The sequence below is a fragment of the Pseudorasbora parva genome, chromosome 3, assembly GCF_024679245.1.
Source record: "Pseudorasbora parva isolate DD20220531a chromosome 3, ASM2467924v1, whole genome shotgun sequence".
Classification (NCBI taxonomy): Eukaryota; Metazoa; Chordata; class Actinopteri; order Cypriniformes; family Gobionidae; genus Pseudorasbora; species Pseudorasbora parva.
Genome location: NC_090174.1, coordinates 14819183 through 14834562, shown reverse-complemented (window position 1 = coordinate 14834562; position 15380 = coordinate 14819183). Strand labels below are relative to the sequence as shown.

The following is a 15380-nucleotide window of genomic DNA, read 5'->3' as shown; positions in this document are numbered from 1 at the left end:
TTACCGAAAGTTATGCTGTAAATTCCCTTTAATTATACAGTACTTTCCGGGCCGTAATCTAAAGCGTTACCAAATGTTTTAATGTTATTTTAAGAACTGCTGACTAAAATGCTCTTTGTGGAACCCAAAATGGTTGTTCAATGGCAGGGATGGTCAACTTTGGTCCTGGAGGGCCACCGTTCTGCAGAGTTTACCTACAACCTTGATAAAAACTCACCTCCCTGTAGATAGTAATCCTGAAGACAGTAGTCACGTTTACATGCACACTTGTTTGTCATTCCGATTAAAATAATTCCTAAGAAAAAAAGATTCAGTGGATTGAAAGATTCAGTGGTCTGTTTACATGAGACGTTATCTAAACCGATCTGGGGTTTGCATGTACTGGCTTTCAAACTAAATTATTTTGTGACATGCGCACAGTTTGTCTGCCGCATTAGAAATGTCGACGCCGTCCTCTCCAGCAGCTAGAATATTGTGTTCAAGGTTGCCATAGCAACTCTCAATGACCACCAGGACTTATAAGGTTTTATAAAAGCAATATTTGTTGTAAAGTGTAATAATCATACCAGAAAAAAATAATTCTTCTGTCACTTCTTCTGGACAAACGCTGTCAAGATGAGAGGGTGTAGCCAGGCTTTGTCACTGTGCCAACATTATCTTCATAACTTCTTACGAAATAAAAAGTTTACCCCTCAGAAAAATGAACTTTCCTCTCTTGTCAACATTATAGCCTGGTGTGAACGTGACGCGTGCTCTTCAGTGGTGAAGGCGCGCGCTGTATCACGTCATATAAGGACGCACACTCAAAAGTAATCGGGTCAGGTTGTTTACATGGTGAACTATTCCATTTGATCGGTTCATGAAAAGGTTTATCCCACCCCTCTCAAACTGATTACAATTTTATTCGGTTTGGGCATTTTTATTTCTGATTGAGGTGTTTATATGGAGCATTTTTATTCGGATTGGACTTTTAAACCGATTACAGTGCTCCATGTAAATGCACCTATTGATTACCTTGTTCAGGCATGTTTGATTAGGGTTGTAGCCAAGAGTCAACCTTCCACTGTCTCTCTTGAATCCAACACGGAAGTGACTCAGCTGTTTAAATTATAATAAGCCTTACAGTTCTGCATAATTAAGGTCATGGTAATTTGAGTGACAGGTGAATTGCAAGTGCTGATTTCAGCAACCAGGCACCTCAGCTCTACCTACGTCCCCTTTTTGGTTATCTGGGAGTGACGTGCGGTGACACGCTGTCAAGATGGCGACGGCCGTCAAAAATGCTCTTCAGAAACCTATGGGTTACGTCATGGACACGGTCCATTATTTCACAGTCTATAATTGGAGCTAAACTTTGTGGGACAGTGGCCCTCTCCAGGACCGAATTTGCCCATGGAATTTCTATAAAACCCTCCTTTTAGAACAGTGTAAGTTATGTTCTTTATGCAAATATAAAACCCCAGCTGCACAAAATCTTACTCCACATAGCTGTATTTGAAAATTAAGCTTTCAGTTTTGGCATAAAATGATGAATTTAAAAATGATCATTTTTGTGATGTTTTTGTCATTGCTGTGATGTGCCTGGTTAGGACACACCTTTTGACTCATTCTGTGTTCATGAATGTTTTTGAATGCAGAGGAAAACGTGTGTAAGAAGTGTAATGTTGAGAACTGTATGAAATGCACCACAGCCTCCATTTGCACAGAGTGCTCTGAAGGCACACGGTAATATGTTTTTATTACATTTTTGAACGTACTGATATTTCAGTACTGAGACAATTTAGCCATTTTAGTTCAATGTAATGAAAGTTGACTGTCTCTCTCTCTTCGGCTCTTTCAGTCTGGTGGGCAACAGATGTCAGAAGAGTTGTGAGGTGGGCCATTACTACAGTGAGCCGGAGGACTCATGTGAGCCCTGCCACCCAGCCTGTGCTACATGTGCCGGTACAACCCACAGAAAGACACATCCTCAATGGCATCCCACCAAATGAATTGAGATTAACATGCCAGAGTCGAACCCTAGAAAAGAGGCTCTCAAACCTTTTGACCCCAAAGGCACCCATATTGTCCACAACAATATTCGAACACTTCATAGCTCTATTTTTGTTTTCAACATTTATTTTAAGCTAAGAGCACTCAACTTATTTAAAATAGCCAAAAAAATATTTCAAGTTTAAATTTCAAGATTCCATAGATTGTATTAGTTTTTATATTCTTCAGGGTTTCTAAACTTTTTAACCAATTAATTTACATGACTCTTCTCGTTGTTTGTGATTTACTGGATAAGAATTAAGGATTTTTTGTTTTACTCACAATATCTAATAAATACAATATTTTAGAGTTTAACATAAGTAGCAAAATATATGTTCGTTTTAAGATTTTTTTATTTTAATTGTATGATTTTTCTGATTTTTTTAGCATATTTTAATGCTTGTTTTGCTTTATTTTAAAAACGTTTAAGTCATCTTTTAGTCACAAGCCACCAAATGTTAAGTCACCAAATGTTATAACATAGTTCCATAGGATTATTATGATTATGAATAATTTACCCTTATAATTATGATAGAATATGTGATAGGATAGAGTCCATTGGTCCCTGGAGGTCTGCAATATATGTTAAACATATAGAATTTTCTTTTAAAATGTTCATGAGATTTTTAACTATTTAAATTGGCATTAAGTAATGATCCAATAAGCAGTACATGATGTGATGTTTCTCCAGTAGAATAGTTTCCTGAAAGATTTTTATTTAGGATTAGTGCCAATGTATGATATACATAATACACCAATCAGGCAGAACATTATGACCTAATTTTGTGTTGGTCTCACTTTTGCTGCCAAAACAGCCCTGAATCATCGAGGCATGGACTCCACTAGACCCCTGAAGGTGTGCTGTGGTATCTGGCACCAAGATGTTAATAGCAGATAATTTAAATCCTGTAAGTTTCGAAGTGGGGCCTCCATGGATCCGACTTGTTTATTCAGCATATCCCACAGATGATCGATTGGATTGAGATCTGGGGGTTGTGGAGGGCAAGTCCACATCTCAAACTCGTTATTGTGCTCCTCAAACCATTTCTGAACCATTTTTGCTTTGTGGCATGCCGCAATATTCTGCTGAAAAAGTCCACAGCCACCAATGGAATACCGTTTCCATGAAAGGGTGTACATGGTCTGCACCTTGGCCATCCACGTGATGTAAAATAAAACGTGATTCACCAGACCAGGCCACCTTCTTCCATTGCTCCGTGGTTCAGTTCTGATGCTCACATGTCCACTGTTGGTGCTTTCGGCAGTGGCCAGGGGTCAGAATGGGCACTTCAAAGCCTTCTCCACGTGTATCAATGAGCCTTGGCCACCCATGACCCTGACCACTGCAGACCGGGAACACCCCACAAACGCTTTAGTTTTAGAGATTCTGTGATCCAGTCATCTAGCCATCACTATTTGGCCCATGTCAAACTCGCTCAAATCCTTATGCTTGCTAATTTTTCCTGCTTCTAACACATCAACTTTTAAGACAAAATGTTCACTTGCTGTCTAATATATCCCACTCACTAACAGGTGCTGTGATGAAGAGATAATCAGTGTTATTCACTTCACCTGTCAGAGGTCATACTGTTATGCATGATCGGTGTATTCGCAATTACCAATTCTTTAGGGTTATGTGGAACTGTAGGGCATCATAAGATTTTGTCTTATTTTATTTTAACTAAAGGACTCTAATAATTAAACAAGGATAACAAATTCTAGTGTTTATTATTTATAATATCCATGTGATAATTACAATTTAAAATCTAACTGGAATCCTGTACAGGATCTTGTGACATTTTTTTTTTTAACTGATGTCAGTTTGTTTTTGTGTGGGTGTGATATTTTAGGGTCATGTCTTTGTACAGCTGCAGGTTTAGAGTCATGTAATCGCTGTGCTGAAGGCTACCTGATGGAGAACTGGAGATGTGTGTCCTCGTGCAGTCAAGGTTTCTACGCTGTACTACCGAACTCTGACAGCACTCAGAGCACCTGTAAGAGGTGTGTGTGCTACAACCTATCATCTTTTCAATATTTATCATCATCTTTTACAATTAGTTTGTGTATATGTGCAGGTGTGATGCGAGCTGTCTGGCTTGTGTCGGGCCGGGTAAAGGAAACTGCAGTCAGTGTGTAGATGGACACACTCTTCAGGACAGCGTGTGTGTTCTCAGCCACAACTGTGGTGATGGTAAGTTTTGATTGTTCTAACCAGAATATGCAACCTGTTGATGCAAAGTACGGTAAAGTTTTTGCACGATTTCAGATCATCATTGTAATGGATTTATGTTTGTGTTTAAAGGGGAATATCAGGATGAGAGTGGAGAATGTCAGTCATGTGATGTGTCCTGTTATAAATGTAAAGGTCCAAAGAGTGAGGACTGTCTCAGCTGCTCCAACACACTGTAAGAAACCATTTTTAACAGTTACTTCCCTGCTAAAAAGAAAGACTCCAATGCTGGCCTAAAGCATGAGATGCTGTTTGCCCCACCAGACTTTTTAGCTTTTTAACAATGAAAAGTTTGGAATGTTTTTTTTTTTTTTTTTTTTTTTTTTTGGAAATAGGTTTTTTTTTTTTTTCATCTAACATGCTCACCAAGGTTGCATTTATTTGCTCAAAATACAGTAAAAGAGTAAAATTGTAAAATACAATTGCAATAACTCTTTTCTATTTTAATGTACTTTAATATGTAATTTATTCCTACTTAGAATGTCAGCAGCCATTATGACATTCCTCCTCAGTGTCACATGATCCTAGAGAAATAAATCTAATCTGGTAATTTGATGTTTAAGAAAAAATTCTTATTATTATCAGTGTTTAAAATATACTATTGTTTGCTGCTTAATATTATTCAACAAGGTTGCATTAAACTGATCAAAAGTGACTAAAGACATTTAAATTGTTGCAAATTATTTATTTTTCAAATAAACACTGTTCTTTTGAACTTTCTATTCATAAAATAATCTTTTAAAAGTATCAAGGTTTCCACAAAAATATTAAGCAGCAGCAGCAATAGCACAAAATAAAAAAACATTTAAAAAGCCTTATATAGAAAATATTAAGAAGCCTTATTAATATTTGATTACTAATAATAATTAATAATATTTGAGCTTATCAGAATAATTTAACAAAATAAAGATCTTATGACATTGAAGACTGGAGTAATGGCTGCTTAAAATTGAGCTTTTTCAATCACAGGAATAAATGGCACTTTAAAATGTGTTCAAATATAAAACATTTTAAATTGCAATAATATTTTACAATGGGACCAGTAATAGACTTTTGTCCACTGAAGTGTACATTATATTTTAGTGAATTTTTCTGTAAAGAGCACATTCAGGGCTCGAATGTTTGGAGGTTTCACCAGGACAAAAGCAACTTCTTGGTTTTTAAAAACAGCTGACATTAAGGGTTAGCACTCTTATGAGAATATGATCATATTTGTAATTCTAATTTACATCAGATTCATTTTTAAATTGTTTGTTATAAATCAACCTCTCAGGAAAATGTTATGGGGTTAATAATCTAAAAATGACTTCCAAAACAGGGAATTGATTTCATAAATGTACACTGTAGAGGACACCGGACTTAAATCATGTTTATCAGGCATTTTTGAGACACAACATTTTTGTAATTTTTTTAACCCTTATTTAACCAGGGAAACCCTTTGAGAACAAATCTCTTTTGCGAGGGAGCCCTGGCCAAGACAGCCGCAATCAAAGTTCCACATAAAATACAAAAAATAAAAAATTCAATGAACATACAAGACATAATAAAGAAAAACAAAGAAGAAGAAAAAACAATAAAAAAAAACATAAAGTAAAAAATAAATGTAATGATGTAATGGTGTGGGGGATGTTTTCTTGGCACACTTAGTGCCAATTGGGCATCATTAAAATGCCACGGCCTACCTAATAATCCTCACCTAAAGGTTTATTAGGAACACCATACTAATACTGTTTGACCCAATTTCACCTTCAGAACTGTCTTAATTCTACATGGCATTGATTCAACAAGGTGCTGAAAGCATTCTTTAGAAATGTTGGCCCATATTGATAGGATAGCATCTTGCAGTTGATGGAGATTTGTGGGATGTACATCCAGGGTACGAAGCTCCTGTTCCACAACATCTCAAAGATGCTCTATTGGGTTGAGATCTGGTGACTGGGGGGGCCATTTTAGTACAGTGAACTCATTGTCATGTTCAAGAAACCAATTTGAAATGATTCAAGCTTTGTGACATTATCCTGCTGGAAGTAGCCATCAGAGGTAGCCTGACAAGCCAGACCCACATCAAGATGTTTGGTCTGGAAACTCACCATTAACAGGGCTCAATCCGAGGGGCGGGATAAATGGTTGTCTTTCAAACTCCCTCTGCACGGCGTGCACGCAATTGGATATCGCTACAACCAACCAGAGCAACGAAGGTGAAGCAGAGCTCGTTGACAGATTAAACTTTCGCCATATCCGGTCGGGAAATAGAAAAAAAAGAAGAAAAAAACTCAGAACACATCTTCCCTTAAGAATGACTTCAGTGCTGTTCTTTGTTCTTTTCTCAGAGAAAAGCTTAACTCAAAGTATTCCAGAGTCGCGCTCAAAGCTGATTCAAAAGACCGCCGTTCGCCAGTTTCTGTGTTTACTAGAAGCACGCAAGCGCAACTCTGCCATCATTATGTTAAGCCCAGCCCACAGACTCTATACACGATGTGATTGGCCCGACCAGAGTTTGTCATTTACAGCTCAGAAGGGTATTAAGAGTTACTAGACGATACTCGCGGCAAATTAGATTTGCTGCCACTAGGGTGCATCTAGATTTCTAGGCTACATCAGAGGATGAGTACATGGTGGTCATAAAGGGACGGACAATGGTTATTTCAGTCAAAGTTGCTCTTCTATCAGTTTGAATCATTCTCCTCTGCTCATTCTTCTCTGACCTCTAGCATCAACAAGGCATTTTCTTCCACAGGACTGCCGCATACTGGATTTTTTTCTCTTTTCACACCATTCTTTGTAAACCCTAGAAATGTTGGTGCGTGAAAATCCCAGTAACTGAGCAGACTGTAAAAAACTCGGACCGGCTCGTCTGGCACCAATAACCATGCCACACTCAACCTTGCTTAAATCACCTTTCTTTCCCATTCTGACATTCAGTCTGACAATTTACTTTATTATTATTATTTCTTTATTTTTTGTCCATTCGTATCTTATGCTCTAAACAATGTAATTACATGAAGAAAAATAAATAAATAAATAAATAAATATATATATGGGTCCCAGGAGGATATTTCTGTTTTTACTGTATTTTTTATCAAATAAATGCAGCTTTGGTGAACATAAGAGAATTCTTTCAAAAATAATACATATCGTAATTATTACAAATATTTATCTATATTTATATAAATAAAGAAGAAATATCTCATTACATAGGAATGTTGTTATTGTTACTTTTACAGGAGACATTCACAATAAATAAAAGGGAATTCAGGAGGGTCATAGGAGAGAAACTGTTGGTCAGTCATGCAATTACCAGTACAAACAAACGTCATGTTCTAAAAATGTACATTTCCCCTGTCCTGTTCTTGTAGCTGGCTGGATGAGGGGCGTTGTGTAGTCAGCTGCTCAAATGGGAAGTACCCATCCAGTGGACAGTGTCACATTTGTGACCACACCTGTGCCCAGTGCCTTGATGCTGGTCCTGCTAACTGTACCAGCTGTGATACAGGTAAGGCTTCATTTCTCATCTTAATCCAAATGGCTGCTGTCCCAAAAACTCAGAAATTACCACGTGCACAATCCAATTTATAAGAGCTCCAAAATGAACACTTACCAAGCACCAAATATTAGTAAAAATGGGCTGGCATTTGCTGTTCAGACTTGATCAAAGGTGCCCTAGAATGATTTGAAATAATATTTTAAATTGTTCTCTGATATCTAAATACAGGGTATATGGCTTATTTAAGTTCGAAAATTGTCCAAATACGGTTGTACAGGTCCATTTACAACCCTAGAATTTGTCCCTAGGATGTAATTCTCTGTTTTTGCCTTATTTGGAAGGGTCGCGAATATTAATGCGGAGTTCTGCTGTTTCAATGCACAGCTCAATGATAGCTAACACATATATACCATCCGTCATGACAATGATTTTACAATGATAGCTTCTTAACTTTGAATCACAAACTGAACTGGATAGTGGGTAAATATGTTGTTTGTATAGTAACGTTACAGTTTGACAGTAGAGTACTGATTTAAAAGTCAATTTATTTAGCCAAACAAAGTAATGTAGAAGCCACTCAAAATAGTCAGTGTCATGTTTACTACTCACCCGCTGCAAAATAATCATACTTCAGTTCTCAAAAATGTATATTTATTTAACAAATTGACTAAGCCTTGTCAAATGACTATCGTTTCAACTCAGATGGTGAAGGTGACGTTAGCTACAAGGATCGAGTGAGCGATCTGTAAGCAAATGAACAGTATTAGTAAACGTAGTTAGCTTCTGAGTTATGTGTTAATGATGAAATATTGGCTAATTTAGATTTCAATCCATCAAAAGGGATCGACATACGTATCTACTGTTGTATTTTATGACAACACTGGCAGGAAATAATATTAACCTTTGTCATTTGATAAACTGTTATGTGTGCTACTTGGAGTTTCCAATACTAGCATCTTGCGTTAGATCTAGACAACACAGGGGATATTATCGTAATGTTGTCTTATTAAGAAACTTTTAATTTAATCAGAAATGGGTTCGACAGTCAAGTGGATAAAATCACAACTTACTGCTTGCAGGAATACAGTTGGGATCGTCCCTTTCTTAAGTTTTAGATGCTGAGCGAATCCTGTTTGATATTGTCCCAGGTTAGAAAAACTCTCCGTGGTGAAATGGGCCGAGCAAACAAACAACTTTGAATTAAATTGTTGTGGTATCCGATTGTAAATAAACGTCAACCACGACTGTTGACATTTTTTATTTGTGGGAAGGCTATGAAAAGTCCTCACATCCCCTGCGCAGCCTGGAACATGACATTTGTGTCCATGATCTGCCGTTTTCGCTATCCTCAGGTGATGCTTGTTTATCTGCTGAACTGATGACTCAGCTACACAGTTCCACTTGACAATGAACATTGGCTGGCATGCAAAGGTTGGGGGCGTACATATTAAGGATCCCAGCGGTTTCATCACAGGTGGCGTTATGCTGAGAGTTTTTCAGTGGTATTTTTCACAAACAAGATTTACATATGAAGGAGGAGGCAAAGGTGTTTGAGACTCACTGTATGTGACGTCTGTGTACTGAACTCTTTTTATTTAACAATGGCAAGGTTAATTCAATTTTTCATTCTAGGGCACCTTCAAATTAAATCAGAGAGATGCAAATGGTTTAATGGTCCAGTGACTGTTCCAAATCATACAGAAAATGTTACCTTAGCTGATAATTGACCTTTAGCTAGAAAGATAATAAAGCATTTACTATAATGATCGAATACTCCATAATTTCAATCCTGGCTTAAAGCCACCAAAATAAAAACTGGAGAAACAACATCATGATCGTTGTTTTTTGACATGTGGTGAGAGACTGGTTAGTATATGAAGTTGTAAGTGACACAACTACCTGCACTATATGCTGCAAATGCACAAGCGTGAAATTTTTTTATGAACAATACTTTTATTTTCAATTCAGGCATGGCAAAAAAAAAAAAAAAAACAACTGTTCTTCATCTACAGCATGTGTCCCTGTGTGTATAGTAATTGTGTGTATGTGCTTGTATTATGTTTGTTGTAGATAAGTTTGGGGTGGACCGGTACCTGTATAATGGCGAGTGTGTGGATGCGTGTCCTCAGGCCCATTTCCACACAACATTAAATGCATGTGAGCCATGTCCTTCACACTGCAATCTCTGCTCCTCGGCCACACACTGCCTTAGGTGTGACAACTCCTTCTACATCAATGATGCTCTCTGTAATAAATTGGAGTGTGGAGAAGGTATGGCATATTGTACAGTTTTGTTAGAACACAAAAAAGAGATATTTAGCACAAGCTGCTCTTTTTTATACAATGTAATTTTAGGGTAAAATATTCCTTTACATATTAGTGATGCTAGGCTTTTGGGATTATTTCGCACTTTCAGGACAAACTTCAATCAGTGCAGTTAACTAGTTTGTGTGTGTTTTAGGGGAGGTGGAAGACCCAGAATATGATGACTGCATGGCATGTGAAGAGGGATGTAATAAGTGTGTTCTCTGTAAGTTCAGCAGTCTGTTTGTGCTTTAAGTATATATATATATATATATATATATATATATATATATATATATATATATATATATATATATATATATATATATATATATATATTTTGTAATCACTATGACAGTATTATATTAGTATGATCATACTTTTCCATGATCCGTTTTCTGTTGGAGCACATGGCTGACGTAAGTGGAGGATTTTTGCTGAGGTGCCCAGGGAATGATTGGGGGTTAGGTGCCTTGCTTAAGGGCTTACCTCATTGTGGGTAATGAGTGTTCATTCACTCCCTCCATCTACATTTCCTGCTGGTACTGAGACTTGAACCCATGACCTTTCGGTCTGACTCTTAAAAGGTGTCATGAACTGGCTTTTTTTATTTTTTTATACAGGGAGTGCAGAATTATTAGGCAAGTTGTATTTTTGAGGATTCATTTTATTATTGAACAACAACCATGTTCTCAATGAACACATAAAACTCATTAATATCAAAGCTGAATATTTTTGGAAGTTTTAGTTTTTAGTTTTAGCTATTTTAGGGGGATATCTGTGTGTGCAGGTGACTATTACTGTGCATAAATAATTATTAGGCAACTTAACAAAAAACTAATTTATGCCCATTTCAATTATTTATTTTTACCAGTGAAACCAATATAACATCTCAACATTCAAAAATATACATTTCTGACATTCAAAAACCAAACAAAAACAAATCAGTGGCCAATATAGCCACCTTTCTTTGCAAGGACACTCAAAAGCCTGCCATCCATGGATTCTGTCAGTGTTTTGATCTGTTCACCATCAACATTGCGTGCAGCAGCAACCACAGCCTCCCAGACACTGTTCAGAGAGGTGTACTGTTTTCCCTCCTTGAAAATCGCACATTTGATGATGGACCACAGGTTCTCAATGGGGTTCAGATCAGGTGAACAAGGAGGCCATATCATTAGATTTTCTTCTTTTATACCCTTTCTTGCCAGCCACGCTGTGGAGTACTTGGACGCGTGTGATGGAGCATTGTCCTGCATGAAAATCATGTTTTTCTTGAAGGATGCAGACTTCTTCCTGTACCACTGCTTGAAGAAGGTGTCTTCCAGAAACTGGCAGTAGGACTGGGAGTTGAGCTTGACTCCATCCTCAACCCGAAAAGGCCCCACAAGCTCATCTTTGATGATACCAGCCCAAACCAGTACTCCACCTCCCCCTTGCTGGCGTCTGAGTCTGACTGGAGCTCTCTGCCCTTTACCAATCCAACCACGGGCCCATCCATCTGGCCCATCAAGACTCACTCTCATTTCATCAGTCCATAAAACCTTAAAAAAATCAGTCTTGAGATATTTCTTGGCCCAGTCTTGACGTTTCAGCTTGTGTGTCTTGTTCAGTGGTGGTCGACTTTCTGCCTCTCTTGCCTTGGCCATGTCTCTGAGTATTGCACACCTTGTGCTTTTGGGCACTCCAGTGATGTTGCAGCTCTGAAATATGGCCAAACTGGTGGCAAGTGGCATCTTGGCAGCTGCACGCCTGACTTTTCTCAGTTCACGGGCAGTTATTTTGCGCCTTGGTTTTTCCACACGCTTCTTGCGACCCTGTTGACTATTTTGAATGAAACGCTTGATTGTTCGATGATCACGCTTCAGAAGCTTGGCTATTTTAAGACTGCTGCATCCCTCTGCACTCTCACTATTTTTGACTTTTCTGAGCCTGTCAAGTCCTTCTTTTGACCCATTTTGTCAAAGGAAAGGAAGTTGCCTAATAATTATGCACACCTGATATAGGGTGTTGATGTCATTAGACCACACCCCTTCTCATTACAGAGATGCACATCACCTAATATGCTTAATTGGTAGTAGGCTTTCCAGCCTAAACAGCTTGGAGTAAGACAACATGCATAACGAGGATAATGTGGTCAAAATACTCATTTGCCTAATAATTCTGCACTCCCTGTACTGTTGTCTGAGGTCAACTAATGACATTTATATGGTTTTTACATTCAAAAACATCCTAACTAAAAAGTGATAGGCTGTTTAATGGGCGTGCCGCACTGGAGACTTGGAAGTAAACGTCCCCGGCTAGGATTGGATAAGATTTGCATATTTAATGAGCTTCAGTTCCACTGTCAAATCTATCCCCCTGTCAGTTCACATGAGGGAGAGATTATTTTGAAAGCGGCAACTGCAAAGATTCTCTCGACCACAGGGCTAGTAAACGTCTTTATCAAGCAAACACAATGATTTTTTTCTCATCCACTCGCAAATGATTGGAATATTATTTCTGTATTAAATGTCCCGCAGGATTGGTCGATATAAGCACGAACCGCGCACGCACACACGCGCGCACACACACACACACGTGCTCAACCAGATCAAGAAAGAATTTCTGCAAACGGGCGTACATTTTGGTAGCCCATCTGGAAAACACACAGCCCCTGGACTACAATTACTACATAAAAAAAGACGTTTTACTCACATAAGTTTGTTGCACCATTCCTGTCGAAGCCAATATAGAAGGCACAACATTGTGTCTGCAAATCCAGCACTTGAGACTTGTTTACAAAAGATTCCGCAGTGAAATGAAGCAAACACACGTGGTCTTCCCACGTGAGCTGGAACTTCTTTAAAAATAAATGAAGTATCACACATTCCTAATATTATATTCCCAAGGAAGCTTATGCAGCGACTTTGTTCTTCCACAATATCTTGCTATCTTCTTCCACATTGTTATTGCTGCTGGCTAGTGATCCAAACAGCTACATGATTTGGTTGGTGGGTTTTATGAATTACACGTGCTGTAGAGGCATGTTTTGTTGCGCAATGACATAAGGATGAGGCACACCATTTTTTCTGGGCCTGGTGTCTACAAAAGCTTTTCTTTGACTAAAAAGGAAGTTCACTTTCAGTCGGTCACGTTCGACGTACGTCCCAATTCGTCGGTTCAGTTCCGACGTACGTCTCCGTTCCCTGAGGGTTACATATGTAACCGAGACGTTCCCTTTCAGTCGGTCACGTTCGACGGACGTCGGAACTGAACCGACGAATTGGGACGTACGTCTCCATTCCCTTCTTCAGGGAACGAGGGTTACATACGTAACCGTGATGTTTTCAGCTCTGAAACTTAGAGGATATTCTTATATTATCATGACCTATTACATATCAAAAGCTCAAGGGAAAGTTAATTTCTCAATTCATCATCCCTTTAACCACCACAATTGCCATGTGCTCTTCGAAATTTCAACCAACAAGTTTTAGAACATAATTGATTGATGTGGCAAATTGTTTTGACCACACTCTACCTTGAACAATATTAGTTGATCAGTTAGATGTTTCAGAATAATGTACTGTTCTTTCTACATTTTGCAGACAATCCCAAATACTGTCTATCCTGCATTGATGGATATTACAAGTAAGAAATGTGATGTAACAGAATTTTCTGCTGGCTTGATTGTGTATGTACAGATGTGTGCTGCTTTGTGACTGAAATGTTGTATGTGTTGCACAGGTTTGATGAGGGCTGCTATAAGAACTGTCCTGCTAAGTCATACACAGTGGAGGCGACCATGAGCTGTGTGTCCTGTGAGCATGACTGTGTCAGCTGTGATGAAGATGAGTGCTATTGGTGTGAAGCTGACCTCTTTCTGTCAGGTTAGACATCCATATGTATACATATGGCAGACTTAAAACGTTGCGTTGCATTATGGTATACATACGCTGAATCAAAGTTTATTCACTAGTTAAATGTCCCCTTAGATGGGAAGTGTGTGCAGGAATGTCCCGATGGTTTCTATGGTGATGAAGATTCTCAGGAGTGTGAGGAATGTCACTCGGACTGCAGTACATGCAGTGGGCCGGAGGACAGTGACTGTGACAGCTGCAGTGATGGACTGATGCTTGATAACGGAGCTTGTGTGCCTGTACAGGATGTCTGCCCTGAACAGACATACCTCACTGGTGAGAGCAACACTCCTGAGAGGGGAAAAAATTGCTAACACTTTAGAATACTGTTCCGTCATTAATGTATAATACCAACCCAGGCTCATTGGAAATATGTGACTCTGCCTACATTTTTGCAAAGCCCGAAATATGTACCTCTAGGTATGTTTACCTGCACTTCTTGACTTTTTGGGTAAAATGTCCACCGGAGGTGCTAAGTGGTAATATTTTTTTCTCCATTCCCAGACCGATCTCATGAAATGGCGTATGTATGATACGCCAATTCGTACGCCATTTTGGCACACTATCAAGACGCATAATCGCTTTTTAACCTACCTATCACACACACACACGCACACACACACACTGCCCCTAAACCTACCCATCACAAGAAACATTCTACATTTTTACATTTTCAAAAAAACAATTTAGTATGTTTATAAATCCATTTACCTTGTGGACACACACACACATATTCAGACACATTTTGTGTATAAACCTACCCATTTGTGTATTATAAACAGGATATAACAGGCAGATATGACTGCATGCATAATTTATTCAGAAAGTACAAATATCCCAAGTGTTCCGAGGCCAAACGATTGATTTGTGTACAGAAAATCCCCAAAAGCAATCAGTAACGTCGAGTCCATCCGCCGAATATTATTTTCAAATTTCAAAAATTGCCACCGGAAGAAACGTCAGGTCAGCTTTGACAGCATTGGCTGTCGTGTGTCTCGTGACCAATTGCGTCATTACGTCAGCTTTGATTGTAAAATGCCATTGGCCCTCCTGTTTCTCGTGACCGATCGCGTCATTCTAATCTTGCCCTGTGTATCATTTGAATTAAAAATATGAATGAACGAGTGCGTGTGTGTGTGTTCTGTTTGCAAAGGAGCGTGATCATTTCAATGACTAAAACATTAAGATCAACTCTGTTCTTCACATGAAGATATTGTATGACTTCAGAAGACTTGGAATGCAACATGAGTTAATACTTTTATACAGTTTTTTGGTCAGTTTTTGCAATAAATTCATGTGGCTTTACATTTATTTGCCTGTTACGTGTTTTATATTGTTGAGAGTTGGTAGGTTTAGGGTAGGAGTGGAGTTAGTTGCTCCAAAATATAAAATTAGGCTATTAGGCTAAATATTAGGCTATTAGGCTAAATAT

The 15380-nt window shown here is 38.4% G+C and overlaps 1 protein-coding gene across 1 annotated transcript in view; it reads left to right on the top strand.

Annotated features, from left to right (window-relative positions):
* pcsk5a (proprotein convertase subtilisin/kexin type 5a) overlaps positions 1-15380 on the top strand; it is a 60934-nt gene that overhangs the window by 23748 nt on the left and 21806 nt on the right. Inside the window, exons 17-27 of the mRNA XM_067439981.1 lie at positions 1638-1725; positions 1841-1944; positions 3900-4032; positions 4107-4222; positions 4334-4436; positions 7618-7754; positions 9816-10016; positions 10207-10275; positions 13637-13679; positions 13776-13918; positions 14024-14224. Coding sequence (XP_067296082.1) covers positions 1638-1725; positions 1841-1944; positions 3900-4032; positions 4107-4222; positions 4334-4436; positions 7618-7754; positions 9816-10016; positions 10207-10275; positions 13637-13679; positions 13776-13918; positions 14024-14224 — 1338 coding nt within the window. The remainder of the gene's footprint in view (positions 1-1637; positions 1726-1840; positions 1945-3899; positions 4033-4106; positions 4223-4333; positions 4437-7617; positions 7755-9815; positions 10017-10206; positions 10276-13636; positions 13680-13775; positions 13919-14023; positions 14225-15380) is intronic.